This window comes from Alosa sapidissima, chromosome 8 (assembly GCF_018492685.1).
Source record: "Alosa sapidissima isolate fAloSap1 chromosome 8, fAloSap1.pri, whole genome shotgun sequence".
NCBI lineage: Eukaryota > Metazoa > Chordata > Actinopteri > Clupeiformes > Clupeidae > Alosa > Alosa sapidissima.
In genome coordinates, this window is record NC_055964.1 from 25339304 (window position 1) to 25363302 (window position 23999).

At 45.7% G+C, this 23999-nt stretch overlaps 1 protein-coding gene across 1 annotated transcript; it reads right to left on the minus strand.

Moving 5' to 3' along the window:
- Positions 1–673: 673 nt before the first annotated feature.
- Positions 674–22852, minus strand: inpp5jb (inositol polyphosphate-5-phosphatase Jb). The gene is made up of 14 exons (XM_042100758.1): positions 22302–22852; positions 13505–13762; positions 13171–13456; positions 12781–12888; positions 11606–11714; positions 9920–10036; positions 9219–9394; positions 8290–8401; positions 6515–6624; positions 4237–4450; positions 3173–3310; positions 2992–3075; positions 2793–2897; positions 674–2523 (listed from the first exon to the last, which is right to left on the minus strand). Exons 2-14 carry the CDS (start codon positions 13755–13757, stop codon positions 2197–2199), a joined length of 2139 nt encoding a protein of 712 aa, XP_041956692.1. The 5' UTR covers positions 13758–13762; positions 22302–22852; the 3' UTR covers positions 674–2196.
- Positions 22853–23999: the final 1147 nt, after the last annotated feature.

Sequence of the window (23999 nt, forward strand, 5' to 3'; positions counted from 1 at the left end):
AGGCCCATATTTCATATATTAACACATTCCCACCCAAAGGAAGACCACAGAATAAGAACAGACAGTGCACGTGAAAACCTAGGCTGTGTCTAACCTATCACTGTTACAGACAGTGCAGTTCTTCATGACCAGAACTGAAAAACATCACAGTCTTATTGGCTGGCTGTGAAGAGGCTTATGATCAAAGCTAGATGTGTAATGATGCAATAGCCTTCATTTACTGTATTTTCAACAATAGTTGAAAGAGTTCTTTCCAATAGTCTGTTTAACCATTCTTAAAGCCACACAAACCAGCTAGAACTCACCTGTCTCTCAACCTACATATACAACAGGGTCATTCTATACATGTACACATGCACACATGTAGATACACATACACACACACACACACACAAACATGTGCACATGCACACGCGCAACCATACACACACATGTGTACACGCATGCATGAACACACACACACACACACACACACACAGACAGAGTTCTCAGTGCCTTCAAATAATCTTACAATCTCTAAACTTTTATGCCTTTTCTAATTGTTTTACAATTGGTGGATTCAACACAAAATATTGTGGCAATATGTAAAAGAAAGTCTCCTTGTTCTGAGTTCTCCCCCTCTTTTCTGTCAATGTGTGAACCTCCTTCTTTTACTGTTTCTCTAACTTTTTAAAAAAATTTGTTTGATAGTTTTATGAACACTGACACGTAGTACAGGTCAGACACGGTAATGCACAGCACCAAACTAGGAGTCAAGCGCGGCAAACCATGCAACCACACACCCATACATTCTCTAGCTCTCACACACTCATACTGTCAAGTTACATTACGACTGCACAAACTGTCCTACTGTACTGCTAAAGACAGAGGTACAATACTGTATATTTGGATGGTGCACTGAGGATGTCACACTACAGCCATCACACGACAACTACACGGCCCCCCACTCATGACTAACCCAGATAGAAGGACCGAGGCAAAGAGAGAGAGAGAGAGAGAGAGAGAGAGAGAGAGAGAGAGAAAGGGGATGGGATCAGAAAAAGAGCACAACATTTTTACAACAGGTTACGGATTCTAGAAAATCCTAATCCTAGACTATACTCAAACTAATTTCAGATTAACAGCTAACAGGGACACAAATCAATGGCAAATGAGCTGAACTCCACAAGCTTCAACGTGAAAGTCTATTACACACCAACTACCTGACAGGACGTGACCTCACAGGATATGACCGCATAGATCTTGACTTCACAGGCTTCAGCAGAACCTCTTATCTGGAGCGGAATGCTCAGCGAAGCTCCTGAGAGAGCAGAGAACAGCGTGGCCCAGCGGAGGGCTCAGGGTTCAAAGCTGAGGGGTCAGGAAGGACACCAAGAACAAACAAACGCTAGGCGACAACAGTACGCTTCCCCACGCTTCTTTTCTACTTGGCTAGGGTGCTGTTCTTGACTTGGATACCTGATTTTTTTTGCATTTTTCTCCTTCAGGTGTGTCTTCTACAGAGCACCTTGCATGCTGCCTTCACAGCTTCTTAAGAGAAAAAAAAGGTTCTGGGTAGCAAAAGGCAGACATTTTGTTCCCTGGGGCAACCAAATTTGGTTGACCCTAACCATTTTCGTCGAGACGGCACATTGTGTGCCAGGGCTCCCAGCCAAAGTGACTGAAGCAACTCAGGCCTGAATCTATGTCTCGGGCACTAGGACAATGACTTGGTAGAAGTCATGGCAGAATTATATAAAGGCAAACTGGACTTCTAGTTTACTGGATTCATTTTCAGGTTCTGTCCAGGAGACGTTTCCTGCTATGCTCATAAATGCTAATCTTCCGCTTAGCTGCCGAGAGGCCTCTCAGAGCACCGCCAGCATGTCAGGTCCAGGTCTGACAACACTCACACACAGAGAGAGACACAGACACTGCTACTGAGAGAGACTGTAGGACTGGACAAAACAGGCCGCCCAACGCAGCCACCTGAGACATAGAGAGAGTGAATGACACAGAGAAAGAGAGGGATGGAGGGAGAGAGGGAGGAAGGGAGAGAGAGTGGAATGGCAGGAGAGGGGGAAGGGGTGGGGTGAGAGTGACCACAGGCTGAGGCTTGAGGCCTCCTTCCTGCCCTGCCCAACAGGAGCCCACCCCCAACCCTCATACAGAGTTCTCACACACACAGCATGGCGCGGCGCAGTGCGACCAACGGGCCTATGACGAGCCTGCCTCGCCAGCCTCGCCGGCCGCTGGCTCCCCGGCCTCAGGGTCCTCAGCCGGACTCTTCACATTGCTGGGGGGCGCTGGCACGTCCGGGGCCTTCTTGGGTTTGTTGCCGTGGCGACCCTTGCGTTTGGGCTTGACACTGGGTGAGGCGGAGCCTCGCGATGGGGAGGGGCTGCTGCTGCTGCTGCGTCGCCTGGTGGCCCCGTCGGGGCTGGAGGGCCGCGAGCCCCCGCCCACCGTTCCATCGTCCTCCGAACTGAAGTCAGAGCTGTCGGAGGGACTGACCCCTCCAGGACTGGAGGTGGGCAGAGAGATCTAAGAGGAACAGGGAGCAAGACACTTTACTTAGTAATCAGCGAAACAAAGTCCTAATAGTGAATCAGTACCACACTGCAAAGAAAGAATGTGAGAGTTTATGGTGAATGTAAGAAGGTGATGAAAGAGTGCAGTAAAAAAGAAAGGATAATGTTAGGGTGAGATGTCCAGATCTTAGACATGCCAGTTAGCATACAAGAGGAAGTGACTACATGGAGATAGATAGGGTTTAGGGGAGGAGCTTAAGGTAAAGCAGTGGGATGGATCACCTGGAAAGGCTCTGTCATGCCAACTATGGTACTCGTGTTGTTACTGTAGTAACCCAGGATGAAGTCTCCAGAGCCCTTAGGCAATTCCTCCTCTGGAAAGGTCACCTACAGAGAAGGAAATGGAATATTCAGAAGTTCACTGCGCGTAAGTGTGTGGGGTCATTTGTGGTCATGTTTAGTTGTGTGTGTTTGTGTTTACCTCATGTTCCTTCCTTAGGTAGTCTGACTCTTCCTGCTTGGCCCAGGTATAGCCAACATAGTCCTTATGATGCTTAAAGCCCACCTTGAATGCGAACACACACACACTCTCAGTACACACACACACAGAAGTGTTAAACTGACAGAAGCCATTGAGCTGAAGCACGCGTACAGACACCCACCTTGTAAAGACCAATCCAGTCCCAAGAGCTGCGTCCAAAGTTGGGCGTCACCTTGAAGCGCACCACAGCGTCAGCCACCTCTCGCCACTCATCCTCCACAATCAGAGTGATCAGAGGGATGTCCACCTTATACGGGAACTACAGAGAAAACACACACAGCTTTGGAACATAGTGGAAAAGAAGCAAGCCAATAAGAGTCTAAATATGGGCATTTGGGCATTTAAGTTTCCTGTTTTGAATCCCAAAGTACAAATCACTAGCCTGACGAGCCAGACCCACATTAAAATGTAGGGTCTGGGCACTCAGACGGTGCGGATTATCGGTTGTCTTTCAAATTCCCTCTGCACGCAATAGGACAGCGCTATGAGTCCCATGCGTTTTCCCACCAGCAGAGCTAGTTGGCTAGTTCAAACTTTTGCCAAATTAAAAAAAAGCTTAACTCATGTCACGCTGTTCGCCAACAGCAACATCCATCTTGTTTCTTTTCAAGTAGCAGGGAATTCATAACCTGACTCTCGCCAGATGAATTTCGTTCCGCCTAGCTCCGCCTAGGGCGAGAGTCAGGTTAGGGAATTCAAGCCAAACCGTTGCAACTCTGGCATCAATCATTATGTTAAGCCCGCCTAACGTCTCTATACATGTTTGATTGGCCCTATCGAATTTTATTTTTTCAGCTCACAAGCCAACGGAGAGTTGCTAGACTAGACCGGGCAGCTGCCGGTAGGGTGCGTCTAGATTTCTAGGCTAACAAATCACTAAATAGTGGATCTGAACATGAATCACTGCCATGAATCAAGTATGAGAACCTAAAGGAATGGAAACTCTTCTCTAATCACCTAATCACCCATCATCAAAGCCATATTTTATCACATGCAATACTATCTAATCGGACTTCATAGATCAGAAGTCACATTTTCATGGCACCCTTGAGTGTGTGTATGTGTGTGTTTTTGTGTGTGTGTGAGTGTTAGGGTTAGGGCGTTATTGTGTTAGTGTGTACTTACGTATGTATAATATCTTTATGTCTATATGCATGTGTGTGTCTGCGTAAGGAGGGTGCTGACCTGCAGGGTGAAGATGGAGGCCACAGGCTTGTGGTCGCTGCACGTGTACTCCATGTGGCTGCGGTAGAAGTGCTGAGTGACCCGCGTGCCGCTGCTCAGCCCGCTGCTCAGGCCTGACAGGGAGTGGCGCTTGCTGTTCCCCACCACAGGGGGCGCCGTTGCGCGCAAACGCCACAGGATTCGGTCAGTCCACGCTGGCTTACGTTTCTTACCGCTGGAGGGAAGCACAGAGGGTAAGAGTCAGAGAAGAGACAAAAGACAGAGGACTGATGACCATCTATACTGACGACCAACTTAAGAGCAAATAATTGCTATTGATAACCATGGATGGATCTATTGACAATCATGATCAACTAAACTAGATGTACCACAAACGATACAAAAATATGACCGCCGCACAGTCCTGCACATTCTCTCCGCAAAAATAAATCACACTTGTCAATTTGTCTCCATCCCCTACTCTTGCGAGTGTGTGCATGACATGTTCGATTGCTTTTGTGTATGTGTGCTTCTGTGTGTGTGTGTTTTCGCTTGTGAGTGTGTGTGGGGGGGTAATGGGGTGTGTGTGTACGTGTGTGTGTGTGTGTGTGTGTGAGTGTGTCTGCTTACCTGCATGTGTGTGTGTGAGTTGTATGTACTGTGTGTGTGTGTGTGTGTGTGTGTGTGTGTGTGTGTGTTTGTGTGTGTGTGTGTGTGTGCATGCGTGCATGTGTGTGAGTATACATGTGAGTGTGTGTGTTTGTCTGAGCTTGTGTGTGTGTGTGTGTGTGTGTGTGTGTGTGTGTGTGTGTGTGTGTGTGTGTGTGTGCGTTTATGTAATTATGAAACTTTGCATGCATTCATGCAATGATGATGATCCATACTTTAAATTCCGTGCAGGTTTGAACCTGTCAGATATGGGATGGGTTGACATGGCCCCTGGAGGCCAACACACACAAAAACTTGTTCATCCTAAGCCCTACGGTTCTCGAGATATTCACAGAAAGTGACGGATCAAAATGAAAAACAATGGTTCTGTGTCATCCTTGTGGGACTACATGCCCAACAAGTTTCGTGCACCCCGGTCTTTCAGTGTCCCGGGAATCATTGACACAAAATCACTGAAAATAGATATATAAATCTATTTTCAGATATAGAATATAAATAAATAAATCAGAGAGAAAAAAACTGACTAAACTAATATTTGCTGCACGGTGGTCATAATGATGATAGAGTGGATGAAAAAAACCTCTGTCGCCTAAACCATATTCAAAACTATTTCTAAAAAGCCAATTGTAAAAGCACCCTTATAGAGAGCAGCAGAAGTGAACACTGGACACAGGAGTATAGAAGATAGAGTGGAGACCGAGAGAAACAGCCAGGCAGGAGGACATACCTGGTGTCATAAGTGTTAGTCCCCACATCATACCTGGTGTCATAAGTGTTAGTCCCAACATCATACCTGGTGTCATAAGTGTTAGTCCCCACATCACACCTGGTGTCATAAGTGTTAGTCCCCACATCACACCTGGTGTCATACTGTAAGTGTTAGTCCCAACATCATACCTGGTGTCATAAGTGTTAGTCCCCACATCATACCTGGTGTCATACGTGTTAGTCCCCACATCACACCTGGTGTCATAAGTGTTAGTCCCCACATCACACCTGGTGTCATGTTAGTCCCCACATCACCTGATGGTGTCATAAGTGTTAGTCCCCACATCATACCTGGTGTCATAAGTGTTAGTCCCCACATCACACCTGGTGTCATAAGTGTTAGTCCCCACATCACACCTGGTGTCATACTGTAAGTGTTAGTCCCCACATCATACCTGGTGTCATAAGTGTTAGTCCCCACATCATACCTGGTGTCATAAGTGTTAGTCCCAACATCATACCTGGTGTCATAAGTGTTAGTCCCCACATCATACCTGGTGTCATAAGTGTTAGTCCCCACATCATACCTGGTGTCATAAGTGTTAGTCCCCACATCATACCTGGTGTCATAAGTGTTAGTCCCAACATCATACCTGGTGTCATAAGTGTTAGTCCCCACATCATACCTGGTGTCATAAGTGTTAGTCCCCACATCATACCTGGTGTCATAAGTGTTAGTCCCCACATCATACCTGGTGTCATAAGTGTTAGTCCCCACATCACACCTGGTGTCATACTGTAAGTGTTAGTCCCCACATCATACCTGGTGTCATAAGTGTTAGTCCCCACATCATACCTGGTGTCATACGTGTTAGTCCCCACATCACACCTGGTGTCATAAGTGTTAGTCCCCACATCATACCTGGTGTCATACGTGTTAGTCCCCACATCAAACTTGTAGGTGGGGGGGAATTTGAGTGGACCCTCGTGAAAGCCCTCCAGCACGGTCTCACTGTCCTTAGCCATATTCAACTGTGAGACACGAGACATGACATACTGACTTTACTTCACTGTTTACATTCATACACAAGATTGACACATAGGGAGAAACTGTGAGCAATATGAAAGGGAGGTTAAATGTTGTCACAGTACAACTAATGTTATATACTCGATAAGCAACTTAGTAACACTTAGGGCCCTATCATGACATTCTAAAGTGCATCGTCACTCGTCAAAAGTGTATTCAAATTTAGTAGGATGTCCAGTTCACATTGGGAGGGGTTTCGCTATCAAAAGTGGAGCGCATGGCGTAACAAGGTGTTCCTAGGTCTTTTAATCAGTCATATGGGTGTGTTTGGGGCGTAACATCATTTTAAACCAATGAGAATGACATCTGTCATTCCCTTTAACGGCGCAACGCGCGATATGTCAAATAAATGCATCGGTATTTTGGCATTCAACGGCGCATTTGAAGGAGGCTGCTTGCGAGACCATATGGAATAGTCATTCTTAAACCATGCTTTACTAAAACCTAGCATAGCCTTCACGCATTTGCACTCGTCTATTATTTGAACTCATTGGCAAAGTGAAACTAACTTCACCAAGGAATAAGTCAACGACAGGACAGTTATATGCAGTTACTTTCACTATTGACTGACAATGGATTACCACCGAAAACATAGGCTGGAAAAAGCAACACTTACCCTAATATTTCTCAAATGACTGAATGAAACAACATTTATCCTGCAGAGGAGTTGCTTATATCTCGTGACAGTGCGTCTTCAGCTGTGCTCCATACGTGTCTCTCGCCTCTCCCCTAATCACTTTTAACCGTCATTACCAATTTGCAAATGATGGTGAATAACTACTCATTATGAGATGTACAGTATTTCGTAATATCTTTGTTCTAATTATTTTTTCCATTGTAATCGTGCAATTTGTAATGCTTTGCATGGACGTGCGCTGGTGTGCGTTCATGAATGATAGAAGGATGGTGCGTGCACCTGCCAATATGACTGGTGACATGCGCTCTTAAAATAGCATATGAACAACTCGCCATTGACTTCTGACCAGGTTTAGGTGGTGTATGATAGCGATTTTTAGACAACGCGCTAGGCCCCTCCCTAGGTTGTTAATTGCCACACCCCTGGGCGCAATGCTTAAACAATAAACGTGCAAAATACCGAATTCAACTTTGCGCGGGTGAAAAACGAACTTCACGCCATGCGCTGGTGACCCAAAATACAGCCCTTAGAATCTATTCTCATTGGACGTTGTAACAGCACCACCTAGTGGTGTGCACTAAACCAGCAAGACTAACAGTAGCTACATCTCTAGGATTATTCATTTAAATGAAATCTAATACATTTTTCAAAGTCTCAAATCAAGAATTGGCAGTTACTAAAATAATTCAAGTTCAAGTTCAACTTGCTATCATAAACCTAAACATAAAACATGAAACTAGCTAAAAACAGGGCATTTGTTATGCTATGTAACACATACCAAGTTAATATAATAATATCAGTTGGCTCTTTTTGTATAAGTGTGAGTGTCAGGGCATGTGTGTGTGTGTGTGAGAGAGAGAGAGAGAGAAAGAAAAAGTGTCTCTGTGTGTGTCTGTATTCTGTTGATAAAAGCCCCACATGGGCATTCGGACATGCTGTACATTATGCTCTACTACTGCATGCACAAACACACCTGGTCTTTCTCCCACAGCACGGACAGCTTGTTGGCGTCAATGGCTCCCTTCACCACGTGCATGTCCAGGTCATCAATGCGGAAGTTGAGATCTCCAAACCAGAACACCACACTGCAGGCCACAGGTGAAATACCAGTTAACACTGCCCGCAGCAGTTGGGGGAGAGGGTGAGTGATGAACTACCATGCCTGCAGATATGCATGCATCTGTGTGAATGCTTTCATTTGTGCTGCTGCCCTTAAAGGTGTTTAAGCGATGCTGGGTAACGTCACTTCTGTTGACATTCAAACAAAACAGAGAGCTAGCTCGCTACTTACTCCTCCTCTCTCCCGTGCAATTAAAACTCTCCTAAACGAGCATCTCGTCTGTGATTTGCTGTAACATTTTGTTATGTTTTTATGGGCTAGGTTTGCCCAGCTTGTTTTTGTTGCCGTTTTTGGAGCATGGGCTGTCCACAGAGATCGCGTTTTTTTACAGTGTATTCAGGACACAGGCAGCTAGCGGATGGTGAGGTGATGTTTGCTGTAAGTGACAAAAAATGTTTTAGCCTAAAAAACGTGTGGCATCGTTTAGAGCACCTTTAACTGAGAATGTACATTAGCACATCCATATAAGTGTGTGTGCCTGTGTACACAGGAGAGAAAGTATGCCTACATACATACACGCCACCATACAGTACATCATGTTTACACATGCGGCATGCCCATAAACACATGTGAGTGTTAGTATGTACAAGCACAGAGTATTTATGTGTATGCCTCTGGGTAATTTTTGTGTGCGTATCTGTATGTGTGTGTGTGTGTGTGTGTGAGAGTGTGCACTTGTATGTGTGTGCGTAAGTGTGTATGTATATGTCTGTGTGTGTCTGCAGGCATGTTTGCCTATGTGTGTGCATGCATGTGTGTATTTGTGCCCACGACACACTCACTCGTGGTCGAGCACGCCCATGGCCACCTGGCTTTCAAACTGCTGCTGTTGCAAGATGCTCTCAAAGTCATCCATGCGCTGCTCCGAGTTCTCCATGTGAGCCGGTAGGTGGCAGTTGAGAAAGCAGACCGAGTGGCCAAACACTGTCATGCGGGCACTCACCCCCCCTTTATTACCCTAAGGGCAGCAAGGACACACAACAGAGTCTGGCTGCTCACAACACAAAAGACTGGTGGTGGGGGGGGGGGCAATAGAGCAGACGACTAGGGCAGTACTGCGTCAGCTGGTTACAACAGGGGCATCAACAGGGGGCAGTAGAATACAGTAACAGGGCAGTGGGGCTAGAAATAAAGACAATACAGGAAAGCATGAATAATATAAGAAGGCTAAGTTGTGCAATGTAGGTAGTGAGAGACATTAGAGATATAGAGATATGGTGGCAAGAGGCTACAGATATCATGAGAGTGATATCTGCAGAGAGCACTCAGAAAAGAATTCTACTAATGAGAGAACCTTTACCATTACATTTACAACTCTTATAGTGATTGATGGACTGATAAAAACAATAGAGCCCCAATAGACTAGTTTTGTCAAGGGGTTACAGTAGGGAGGGGAATGCAGTGCTAGGTTAGGAGAGCAATAGGTTGCTGACAGCAGGTGGCAGCAGTGGGCAGTAGAGGCCGGCGACATTTGGAGACTTACCCAGATGCCACCCAGGCCGGTGCGGGTGGTCTCTGTCTGCACGCCCCGCAGGAAGGGCAGGTGGTAATACTTAGCAAAGACGAGAAGCAGCACACCCTGCATCCGCTGAGACGTCACCTGCAGGGAGAGGAGGGGAGAGAGAGAGGGCATGAAACAGAGATATTAAAAATGCTGGGAGAGAGAGAGAGAGAGAGAGAGAGAGGCCGAGACAGAGAGGGAAAGAGACAGCATAGGAGAGAAGAGAAAGACATTTGCATGTAACTGAATGCCCGTCGATACAATAGTGGTCATCTGGCACTCTGCCTTGAGAAAGTGTGCATAACCAAATCAGCCAGAACATACGCAAATAGCAGATCATTTTCAACCCGTTCTCCTCTAACTGACCATGTGTGTGTGTGTGAGAGAGAGAGTGTGTGGGTGTGTGTTTATGTGTGTTTATCTGTGTCTATCTGTGTCTATATGAGAAAGACAAATAATGAAAGAGAGAGAGATAGAGAGAGAGAGAGAGAAAGTATGTATGTTTTATGTTGTTGGAGATGATTTGCATGTTGAGTAAATGTTGAGAAAGCCACTGCACATGGTCAAATGTCAGTACACACTTTAAAATACACACACTCACAACACACACACACATTTATACATAGATAGACACACACACACACACACACACACACACACACACACACACACACACACACACACACACACACAGACATAGTGATAAAGACTTCCATGGTTTGTTCTTCAGTTAAACTTGCATTCATCATCAAAAACACACATACACACACCTAAACACACATAAAAACAAACACACACATACACACACATAGATGCATGCATACATATACATGGTGATATGCACAAACATGCATACAGATGAAGTCATGGACATATCCAGATTCACACATATTTGGCCATTCAGAAGCCTTGGGCAAATAGCTACGTCATACAAACACACACACACACACATACACAGTGCCTCTCGCATGCCCACTCTACCACTGGGTTACATAATTGTGTCTGCTGAACCATAAAGTGGACATAGGCTGTGTGGATATACGAGAATGTGTGAGTGTGTGTACAAGTGTGTGTTTGTGGTTTGTGTCTACAAGCGTAAGTGTGCTTCCATGTGAGAAAGCCAGAATATGGGATTGCCAATATGTAAATGTGTATTTGTGTGAGTGTGTGTGTGTGTGTGTGTGTGTGTGTATGTGTGTGTGTGTGTGTGTGTGTGCTCATGGCTGAAATGTTTTTCTGGTAATGAAGGGAAATTGAGCTCTGATGAATCTGTGTGTGTGTTTGTCTCTGTAACTGTGTGTGCTGATCCATGAGGCCTTGTGTGTGTTGGTGTGTGTAAGAGACAGAGTGTGTAGTAAAGAGTATGTGTGTGCAAGAGACACAGAGAGGTCCTTTGGCTTGTAAGTAAAGACTGCTGTGGGACTATGGGCTCTAATCAGTCTGTGTGCCACCATGAGGATGACCATGCAAATCTTTCAATAATTCACAGCGTTTTTCATTACTGTTTCATAGTTCATGTGATTGCGTGAGCACATGTTACCGTGTACTGTACATGAATGTTTTGAGTCATTTTGCATGTGTGTGTGTGTGTGTGTGTGTGTGTGTGTATGAGTGAAAGAGAGAGAGAGAGCGAAAGAGAGAATGTCTGTAAGCATGTCGCATGCTGACCAGCACGTATCCGAAAGGGCCAAGTCGGTCCATGAAGACCTCACTCCACTGATCAGTGAAAAGCACATCTTTCAGACGCTTGTTAATCATAGAGTTCACCTCCTGCAGCCTGAGAGAAGAAGAGATGAGAAGAGAAGAGAAGAAGAGAAGAGAAGAGAAGAGAAGAGAAGAGAAGAGAAGAGAGAAGAAGGGAAGAGAGAAGAGAAGAGAAGAGAAGAGAAGAGAAGAGAAGAGAGAAGAAGGGAAGAGAGAAGAGAAGAGAAGAGAAGAGAGAAGAGAAAAGAAGAGAAGAGAGAAGAGAAGAGAGAAGAAGGGAAGAGAGAAGAGAAGAGAAGAGAGAAGAGAAGAGAAGAGAGAAGAAGAGAAGAGAGAAGAAGGGAAGAGAGAAGAGAAGAGAAGAAGAGAGAAGAGAAGAGAAGAGAAGAGAGAAGAAGGGAAGAGAAGAGAGAAGAAGGGAAGAGAGAAGAGAAGAGAAGAGAGAAGAAGGGAAGAGAGAAGAGAAGAGAGAAGAGAAGAAGAGAGAAGAGAAGAGAGAAGAGAAGAAGAGAAGAAGGGAAGAGAGAAGAAGAGAAGAGAAGAGAGAAGAGAAGAGAGAAGAAGGGAAGAGAGAAGAGAAGAAGAGAGAAGAGAAGAGAGAAGAAGAGAAGAGAGAAGAAGGGAAGAGAGAAGAAGGGAAGAGAGAAGAGAAGAGAGAAGAAGAGAAGAGAGAAGAAGGGAAGAGAGAAGAAGAGAAGAGAGAAGAGAAGAGAAGAGAGAAGAAGAGAAGAGAGAAGAGAAGAGAGAAGAAGAGAAGAGAGAAGAAGGGAAGAGAGAAGAGAAGAGAGAAGAAGAGAAGAGAGAAGAAGGGAAGAGAGAAGAAGGGAAGAGAGAAGAGAAGAGAGAAGAAGGGAAGAGAGAAGAAGAGAAGAGAGAAGAGAAGAGAGAAGAAGGGAAGAGAGAAGAAGGGAAGAGAGAAGAGAGAGAGGGAAATGAAAGGTACAAGAGCATAGCTGCTTCAGTAACACTTAATACCATACAGCAACATACATGCAGAGTGAACCACAGTGCTTCTTATGTTATGTGTTATGGTTGTGATACTGACCCTTTGATGTACATATCTGTGCTTGCTGCATCTATGATGTACATGTCTGTGCTGCATCTTACCCTATGATGTACATGTCTGTGATGCATCTTACCCTATGATGTACATGTCTGTGTTGCCATCTCCCACGTTGAGTCCCAGCAGTGAGGTGATGTCGTCAGGAGGCATGGCTGAGCCCACGTTCCATGTGATTACGTGTATCCTATCAGAGACAGCCACATCAGTGATCACATCAAATGACAGAATTACAGTCCACCACTAGGAAGACTGTACACCAGGTCACCACAGAATCTACCAGACAGCATGGATGGATGTACAGTCACACCTCATAAGGAACATGTGTCAGACAGAATATACAGTATACTCTCAAGCACAACAAACATCCAACCCCCTGATCCACCCCCTACACACACACACACACACACACACACACACACACACACACACTCCCATGCATAGCACACACAAATATGAGCAAACCCACCTGAAGTCCTCCACCACCTGCGGCTGCGTGTCGGCCGTGCCGGCCACAGACATGGTCCTGTGGGCGTGGCCGTAGGCCTCAGCTGCCCTGGGCGGGGGCTTGGAGGAGGGCGCCTGGGGCAGTGAGGCGGCGCGCATGGCCATGGGGCTGCGGCCCCCCACCTGGTGAACCGCCCCCTTCAGCAGGGGCTTGTGGGGCAGAGGGCCCCCCGAAGGGCCGGGAACAGGGGGGGTGGCGGTGGGGGCGGAGGCAGGGGGCGCAGGGGAGTCATCAGGGATGGATGCAGGGGCAGGGGCAGAGGCAGGGGCAGGGGCAGAGGCAGGGGCAGGGGAAGGGGCAGGGGCAGGGGCAGGGGCAGGGGCAGATTCAGGAGCTACGGGCGATTTGGACTCTGAGACGTCGATGGAGCCCTCCACATGAGCAGCTCTCTGAGGTCGCCGAGGGCGGGTTGGGGCCAAGGGAGCCGCCAGGAGGTCAATGACTGGGGCAGTAGACTCAGGGGGGGCAGGAGAGGAGGTGCCGCCTTCAGTCGGCCCAGCAGAAAGTACAGCTCCATCAGGCTGGGTCTGGTTCTGCTCAGGGTCCATCTCGCCTGGGAAAAAGAAGCCAGCATTAGCCTGATACACACACACACCCACATACATCTGTTACTGTACGTGGAACCATTAGTAAATGAGCCAGAATAAAAGAGTTCCGAACATTTGTTGTGTATTCTATTATTGTCAGTGTGTGTGCAAGAGTGTGTGTATGTTTTTTTTTACACAATATTGTGTGTATTTACATGTATTCAGTTTTAGTCAGTTTCTAGAGAAATCAGCAGTCACTAGTCAGTTTCTAAAGAAGTTCTAAAAAAAACAGTGGGTTTTACACATATCATGTGAATGTATGCATAGATCCTCATCCAACAGTTTCATAAGACGAGAGACTTCCTCATTCCTATAACTCTACTATGTGTGTATGTGTGCATGATTGCACGTTTAAGATCACCCATGCAGACAGCACAGGCCACCCAGAGAGCTCCGATTGCTGCATCAGTTTAGCATGGTGGCAGTTCTACTGGTGCTCTGAAGAGCTCAGTGCCTTCACATGACTACTATTTCATGTGTGTGAGTGAGGGGAGGGAGACTATAAGTATATATACTCTTTTGATCCCGTGAGGGAAATTTGGTCTCTGCATTTATCCCAATCTGTGAATTAGTGAAACACACTCAGCACAAAGTGAACACACAGTGAGGTGAAGCACACACTAATCCCGGCGCAGTGAGCTGCCTGCATCAACAGCGGCGCTCGGGGAGCAGTGAGGGGTTAGATGCCTTGCTCAAGGGCACTTCAGCCGTGCCTACTGGTCGGGGTTCCCTCCGGTTATAAGTCCGAAGCGCTAACCAGTAGGCCACGGCTGCCCACAAGAGGGAGAGAGAGACAGAGTACTTACACACAAACCTAAATAAACATGAGCACATTAGACAGTGTTGAAGAAGATGGGTAGAGGTCGGAAGTGAACAGGGAGACATCGAAATATGAATAAAGCCACCATAGCCAAGGCCACTGATTCATACTCGCTGTAAATCTTGAAAAGCCTCCGTTTATTTATGGCTGACGTAAATGCACCACACAGTAGCAGTATATAGGGATGAAGTACCGGTAACTCCAATTAACACCAGCAACAATATTCACAAGCACTTCTGATGTAAGAGCTACATGTCAAATACACAGCAGGGGCTTTAGGAGATTATAAGTATGTAATAACTTATAGGCACTATACATATGACACAAGGAACCTGAATAGGGTCCACAGCAGTTTTCCAATGATCTGGAGAAACAACTCTTGTATTGTAATTAACCAGTACCTGGTGTCTTAAGCCTATGTGCATTCACCAGACAAGAGCAATGCCAAGGGCCCAACATCAAACATGTTCTCTGTTCCTCTGATAACAGGCTTTAAAGGGCCTCAGAAGAGTTATTTGTTTCCCTGCCAAGAAGATAATTGTCGGTGAAGCTCATCAAGTCTCCTCCTTCTCTAAAAACAATATACCACAATGAGACGTGCATTGGGACTACACACACGCACCAACACACTTACACACACACACACACACACACACACACACACACACACACACACACATGCTGAGCCCTGAAAGCTAACACAGATACCTTTGTTCTCTTATTTACAGCTTCTGCACCTCCCATTAGTGTTAAAGATTAATCTCAACCCAGTGCGTGAGTTTGCATATATTTTCATGAAGATATCTCCTGTGGTGAAATGGGGCCTCTAGTAATGGAAATGTTGCTGCGAGACAAACCTTTCTGCCAGTCCTGCCGACTGGAGCAGGATTGTGAGAGAAATGGAAAAGCATGGGCAGAGAGAGGGAGAGGGGGAGGGGGGGGGGCAAGCAGAGAGGTGGAGAGAAGAATGGGGACGGAGAGGGAGGTGCAAATAGGACTCATTTGTCTCACTTGTAATTGCTTTGGCAACATGCGGAACACTTGTATTGCCAAAGAGGCGCTTTTCAAATGGAGAGCGAGGGAGAAGAGACAAGGAGTGAGAGGGGGGGGGGGGGGGGGGGAATGGCGCTGGAAAATGTTTGACAGCAGAGGAGATGGACACAGAGAAGGCGTGGCAAATCTCACAACAGATGCCAGAACCAGGGCAATTCCGTTCATTTCCAATTTCATTAAAAAAAACAGTGATTAGCTTGACGGGTAGATAAATAGATAGATAAAGAGAGAGAGGGAGGGAGAAGAGAAAAAAGAGAAGCAGCAGCTATGCAGATGAGAGTTCGTATTTAGGGATCTTTGATAGAGGCAGCAACAGCCCCTGAGGTCTGAGCTGTTTTTGTCCTGCTGTAGAGTGATTTGATTGGCAGGTGGTGAGACAGGAGAGAACAGACAGGATGGCAGGAAGCTTCACTCAGACAGTCCCTTAAGACAACTATGGCCTTACTATACCCTGTGTGTGTGTGTGTGTGTGTGTGTGTGTGTGTGTGTGTGTGTGTGTGTGTGTGTGTGTGTCCACTGAGGCGAGCGCTGACCTATCTGTCTGGGACAAAGCCTGCTATTACTGCTGAGCTACAGCAGGATGACAGCATATGGTGAACATGCAATCTCTCAGACACATGAACACATGCACCAGCTTTACCAACACACCCATATGGGTCTCAGCTTCACCAACACACCCATAATATGGGTCTCAGCTTCACCAACACACCGATATGGGTAGAAGGGGGTCACTTGCGCTTCAGCCTGCTTGGTGCTCACGGAACAGGACGCAGAAGTCAAAAAGGGAGATTCAAGGTCTAACAAGAGCCAAGGAGCAGGACCGGAGCACTCAATGCTTAAAGTGTTTTTATTCGTGCAAACTGACTAACGTTTCGACGCCCATGCGTCTTCTTTAGACTCTTGACTCTGAAGAAGACGCATGGGCGTCGAAACGTTAGTCAGTTTGCACGAATAAAAACACTTTAAGCATTGAGTGCTCCGGTCCTGCTCCTTGGCTCTTGTTAGACCTTGGATCTCCCTTTTTGACACCCATATGGGTCTCAGACTGTAGAAAGGGAGCTGTGGAGCGAGTCCTTCATTACTGCGCACAGGCTCCAGATCAGCTCCGTCTTGACTGACCTCTGCAAGTTCAGACTTATTGACTGAAGAACTGCTAGCTCAGATCAGGTCCCAGAGGAGCATTTCACAGCACATTTTTTAGCTGAGGTCAGGCACCGAGACACCGGTCCGGTACCCAGAAACTCTCCATGGTACTGATTTCTTCTGGGTTCTTGTCCCATTGCTTACCCTGGCGGCACTCCTAATTAAACTGCATCTATAGACCCTTTTGACAATAAAAAACAAAAACAATGCTTGAACGTTCTATTTGGGCCCCAATCTACTTCCTCTGCATTAAGATAATATATGAAATGTTAAAACGGAAGTCTTGTGGGGCCAACTATGATGCTGATAATGGAACTCTCTTGAAAGGGTCCATAGATGCATATGTTTGCAGTAGACTAGATGAAGGGTCAACAAGCTGATGCTGATCTAACTATGGCTAGTTAGATAGGTGATTACACTTCACTATGCTTTGACTGATCAATCATTCTTTTACCACAACTGCAGTGTAAGGTCATGTTTTGCAGCATATTGTGAGTGGGTGCATATACTGAGAGGGTTTGAGAGGATGCTGTGAGACCCTGCATGAGACCAGGAGTCTGACAGTGCTGATGAAAGCACAAAAGTGGCTAGGCTGAAGCTGGCCATCTCTCCTAACTCTCCAAGATAACCTGTGTTTTTAACTTATCATAATCCTCCCTCTCCCCTCACACACACGCACACACACGCACACACACACACACACACACGAACACACACACACACACACACACACACACACACACACACACACACACACACACACACAAATAAATGTGGTGGCAGTGACGCCAGAAGCCCTACAGTGTGTTTCAACAGCCCTATGACAATGTCAATCTATGGGTGAGAAATGCAGAACTCCATGGAAACTCATACAGACACACATTTAAAGCTAGGAACTTGCATTGCGAGAACAGGGGCTGAGTAAGCGCTTATGTAAACAAACTAAGCTTGAAAACATTATTACAGCATAATGCAACACAACTGCTCCTGATTTGTTTTGATCCAGCCATAGCTTTAAGGCTACTGGGTGAGTGTCTGCCTGTGTGTGTGTCAGCTTGAGTGGGTAGGGACGGACTATGAATAACTATTCAGCTGTCAGTCTGGGTCAAAAGAAGCCTGCATGGGCATGTGCTGTGTGCAAAACGCACACACACACACACACACACTGTCTATTATAGGCAAAACACAGTTCCCATCCAGTGGTGTAAGCAAGATCAACCCTTCACAGAGAACAGGGTGTGGATTTAGAGCATCCCCTTGGGCAACACTAAACCATGTGACCATACACTAAGATTCCTGAGTCATGTCTCAAGAGGACCTCTGGTCATGTGATTCCAACTCCCAGTCCAACATCAGAGAGGCCCCATTACGACTGCAATAAGACCCCAATATACAACTCAGAGACTTCGCCCATTCATGCCATGTTACTCCATTAAAGTTTCATCAGGAACAGTTCAACAGCAACGTTCACCGATGGGCACTTCCATTTCCGTGTAATTAGTTACAGTTCATGGCAAAAGTGAGATATACCAAACACACTCACTAATCTTGCCCAGAAGGCTTTCATATATATATCTACTTGGGCATTAATAGCTGCATATATGCACTTGCATCTACTTGTTTTGGTGTGCTGGCAATATGAACTTTAATGAGCTCATATTGCCATATGCTTATAATGTGTGTGGTACTCATAATACGTACAGCAGTATTTTGTTGTGTTTCATATGTATCGTAGGATTTTGTGTAATGTACCTGTGTGTCCTTGTGTGTTTTCGTGTGTTGTGTAATATAACTGTGTATCGGTGTATGTGTGTGTATGTGTGTAGTATAATATACCTGTGTGTCGTGTGTGTGTGTGTTGTGTGTAACTGGAGCAAAGCTCTGAGCATGACTGCACATTACTGTGTCCATGGGAACAGAGAAAAGACAACTACTGTTCATAGACTCCTGCCTACACTGCTTCTCTATTTCTTTCTACCTCACTTTCTCCTCCTCCTTTCATTCTTTCCATCTGTTTCTCTTCCTGTGTCACTCTCTATCTCCCATTTCCCCACTCATGATCTCTAACTCCATCGACTCTTTCTAAATTAAGACATGCTACCAGGATGTTAGCGTTGTCCCCTCCCTCTCCCTGTCTACTTCACTCAGGCCCTCTCTCCTACACCAATTATCTTTTCACCCACTTCACTGATCTCCACCTCCTCCGTTAACACACTTCATCATTTATCAGCTCCCTTTCCACACACACACACACATCTGTCTCTCTACCATTCTTAATCCCTCACTTACACTTTATTTTTTTCTTTCTTTCTCTCTCTCTCCCACTGACACACACACACAAACACCAGATGAATAACTGCAGTAATGAATCTGCTTGTAACCATGGATGACGCCAGTGGGCCACTCCCCTGATGGCTAATGTCAGACACAGCTGGATGTGCCATCAACTACATATCACAGGGAGGGCAGGCAGACAGAGAGAGAGAGAGAGAGAGAGAGAGAGAGAGAGAGAGAGAGAGAGAGAGAGAGAGAGAGAGAGAGAGAGAGCACTACAGTGATAGCATGGGTTCCCAGAGTTGCCTCTAGCTACCCACATTACTGGCAAATGGGCACTAGACCACTGAAGCCATCAGCACAGGGGCTTCTAATGTCAGTATCACTACACTATGTCATCTTTGCAGTGGGGGAGTGTTGCCCTTATGACAGCATTGTATCATGTCTATTACCAACGCATGTCATGAGGAACAGCAATGCAATACGGAACGTCAAAATGTCTGAAGAGAGCAGTTTGCATACTACACACAGACACACACACATATCTCAGAGCTCATGCACACCACCTCTCCTCCTGCCCCTGGCTGATGTTTGAGGAGCAGGGGGAAGGCTGTGTGGGGTTTGGTGATCAGTCTGACTCATCAGGAGTCCACCTCCTCTGAGCTGTTTATATCAGGGTCAGACACCCACACTCAAACCCTCCCACTGACGCTCGGAGACATGAGGGCTCTCAAGCTTCTCTTCAGTTCTCAGCCTTTTTCAAGAGCTATTCTTGGGCTTTGGGGGGAAAATGAGGCCTCCATAGTCTTCGACTGGGAGTCCATCCAACTTTGCAAAGTAAATTCTAAATATTTTGAAAAGGAAATCGTGAGTGGAAACATTCATAACTTCACATAAAATCTTCTAAATTGAGTATGAATTTGAATCACTAAAAGGGATGGGATTGACTTATATAAATATTATGTGAGTTCATTTCTTTAAAGTATATATTTTTGGGCTTTTTGCCTTTATTCAGAGAGGAAAGTGAAGAGTGACAGGAAGTAAGTGAGAAGGAGAGATGAGGTGGGATCGGGACATGACCGCAGGTCAGATTTGAATCTGGGTCCTCATGGGTACTTGGGCCCGTACATGGTATGGGCACTGTAGCCTGTTGCGCCACAGTGCCCCCCATGTGAATTCATAAGGTTGATTCACATCAAATCCTATGATTAGGATAGTCCATTTTCTCTCCGCATAACATAACTGATATTCATTACTTTTATTGAGCATCACATGTTATACAATACAAATTAACATCCATTCACTTTGACATCTCTTTAGTGTTTTTATATATATATATATATATATATATATATATATATATATATATATATATATATATATATATATATATATATATATATATATATATATTTAGATTGTGTGTTTGTTTTTGTGTATCATTCTTTTACATACCCATACACACATGCGAGCACGTTGTGACCAAAAACAATAACGAATACATAGGCAAATATTAACATCCAAAGAATACAGAAGCCAAAGACTGTCTGCCCCTGAGACTCAGACCATTAGAGGTATGCACTATGCACAGTCTACCCGCCTCTGGATCTCAACCAGGCTGTGGTGTTCTGAAAGCATTTAAACATGCTCAAATGATCAACAGGGAATCACAGGCAATTAGAACACAAAAAATGGAGCAAAGCAGGTCCCTCTGTGCATTTTAACACACACACACATACACACGCACACAGAGGCACAGAGAGAGCGAGCCAAACTCATTCACTCACACCCCCATTTTAAGTAACACAGACTATGAATATGAACAATATGTCTGTGTGTGTGTGTATGTGTGTGTGTGTGTGTCACTGTGAACACTGAAAACACTGAGATAAAAACATACAAGGAGACATTCACAGTCGGACTGTCTGTGTGGTAATGGGAGATATTAAGACTTAATTAACATCCCTGTTGTGAATGAGAAATATTGGAGTGAGGGGGGTATGTCCTACATACGAGCCAAAAGAAACAATGGTTACAGCGGATACGTTCTCAGTGAGTTTGTGTATGGATGGTGAGGGGGCTTGTGTGTGTGAATGTGCATGTGTGAGAGTTCGACCTTGTGTTCTCATACCAGCAGTGCACTGTGTGTGTGTGTGTGTGTGAGTTCGACCTTGTGTTTTCATACCAGCAGTGCACTGTGTGTGTGTGTGTGTGAGAGAGAGAGAGAGAGAGAGAGAGAGAGAGAGTGTGTGTGTGTGCATACGTATGTATGTCTGCATTCATTTGGTGTGTGTGTGATCATAAGGTTTCCTGATCTTGACATGTGTGAGTATAAGAGAGCTCGGTATCCGAAAGGCTTCTGTCTATCACAAGGACAGAAAAAAACCCTGAAGGTCACTTTCTTCTTGAGCCGTGTTCTATGTGTGTCACACACACACCTCCTTGATCTCTCACACACACACACACACATAAATAAATAAACACGCATGCACTGTGACACACACACACATAAAGAATAGAAAGGGAGGTTGGGGATGTATGGATGTTCCATTCTGCCAATCGTAGCTGCTGCTCTCCGGTGATAAGAGCATCATTTCCATTTCCAGCAGAAGCCGTCCGCGATGTAAACAAACCGTTAGCCGAGCTCTCCGGGCACAGCACATCCAGTGTAACAACAAACAAACAAGACACACGTAGTCATCTCACCAACCATCAAAATGTTTTGCCCCTTTAAAAAACACACACGGCCGTGCAAACACACACATCTTAGATGTAGCCTTGTAGCCTACTTCCACACCTCAACCCACAACTTCTTAACCCATATAGGCTAATTGGAATTGGTTAACACTGATCTTAGGAAGCAAAGCACCAAACCCCTTACACCCCTGGCATGCCTGACCCGTAGGATACAACAGCCTCGCTCAGTAGCGCCACTTTGTTGCAAATGGCGTGTTTGTCATAATGTTTCAGTTCATCTGCTTTTCCCCAGAGACGCACAGTAAACACACCTGACAGTTATCCACGTGAGACATGAACGCAATTAAATGACAGCCCTTAGAGATACACCGTGTTCCAGTATTATTGTACTAGGCTACAGATGAAAACACGCCGTTGACCTGAAGGAGGGTATCATAAACATCAATTATCAAACTGCCTGTCCACTCTGTTCTGTATTTAGTGAAAATAAGCAGGGTGTCTTATAATCAAGCACTTACCTGCACGACAGGAATATAGATAGCTCTTGGTGACAAAATGAATGGTAGAACTACACGGTGCGTAATACGGAGCTGGCAGGATCAAGACTAGGACCAAATCGCACTGCAAGCACAGTAAAGTCGAAGGTTGTCTCAGCGACCACAGTCGATACTAGAGTGTTCAGTGGCCGTTCATTTATAAGATAATCCTTCTGCGAGAACCACACACTCCGTTATTTTCGAGCGTCGGCATCCCCTCGCGTGCAACAATGTCACCGTCGAGGCAAGTGCCTGTCAAACCGAAGGTTTGCGAGCTGACGCTAATGACTGTTTCATTTCATAAGCTCAATACAGGAAGCGCCTGTCTCCTGTCACACGCCGCGGCTCCACCGTATGTCTTCATGCGACCACGGCGTTCATCAAGGAGGTCTAACGGCAGCGTCTCCACAGGCTGAGGTGCTGACTTCAACAATGTGAGCCCGTAAATTGCTATCGTGAGCTCGCTTGCAAGGCGAACAGCCTTGCTCTGCCACAGAAAGATGTTATCAGCGGAGATGTTCCGCTTGCTAAGAGTGTTTAGTCACGTGGTACAAACCTTGACCTGTGGGTTCAGTTTCAGCCAGGGAATGTTTCCGAGGGATAGGCTAGCCTATGACTACAGTTTAATGATGAAGACCGCTGAAAAGTCAGGGTCTGTTTTAGAAAGTAGTGAGAAAACCTTTGGGAAAATAATTACCTAAATATTTTATTCTAGGCGATAAATAAACATGCGCATGCGCCATGTTTAGTCAAACAATTATTTGTAGACAATTTATTTACATACTCCCACTACCATTGTAGCCTAGGCTACTTAATTGTTATTTATTTACTAACGAAATAGACAGTAGCAAACAAGGTCAAAATGGAAGCAAATAAGTAACATAACCTATGTCTTTGTAGCTGGAAGTCTATAGCCTCTCTCTCAGCATGTGTGTCTGTGTGTGTGTGTGTGTGTGAGAGAGAGTGTGTGTGTTTACACCAGAGGGAGAGAGAGAGGCTGATTATTTGAATTTGTACAGTGATTTTAGAAAAATACAGTGAACAGAGATTTATTTAAGCTAGGCTATAACTTGAGGTTGTGAAAAGGCGCGGTCGTAGCCCATTCATTTGCAGGCAAGTTTTGCACAACATTATGTGTCCCATTGTCATTGGCAACCACACGTGCCAAGTGTCACGCGTGCGTATGGTTGCACGCTTGTTTGGCGGCGTTTCTATGTTGTGTTATATAAGCGCGAGGAGTCAGTGGTCGCAGTGGACTAGCAAGAATCTCCTGGAGGCGCCGTTTCCACGCCACTGACTCTGAGAGCAAGAAACCCGCCGAATAGTGCGCGATCCGAAGGACCATTGAACACACTGTGCCAAACATCTCCAAGCGCATGCCCTTCCGTCATCATCGTAGTTTAGTCTACTTGGTTACATCACTTTTCAAGGTCAGCTCAGACAAGATTGCGCCAAATGTGCGCCTCTATCACTAACGCTCTTGAGGTAGTTTTTTCGACTCCACCTGGGAAGGAACAATGCCTTTGTGGCTGCCCGTGAACAGAAATACTGTGTACTGAATGACTCAGGTTGTAATGGTTTCTTATGCAGTGGAGACCCTGCCAGGGTTTTCTGGTCCAATGGCAAGTAGGAGCACATACAATCTATAGTCTGGTCATAATTAATTGCACACTGAGAGGG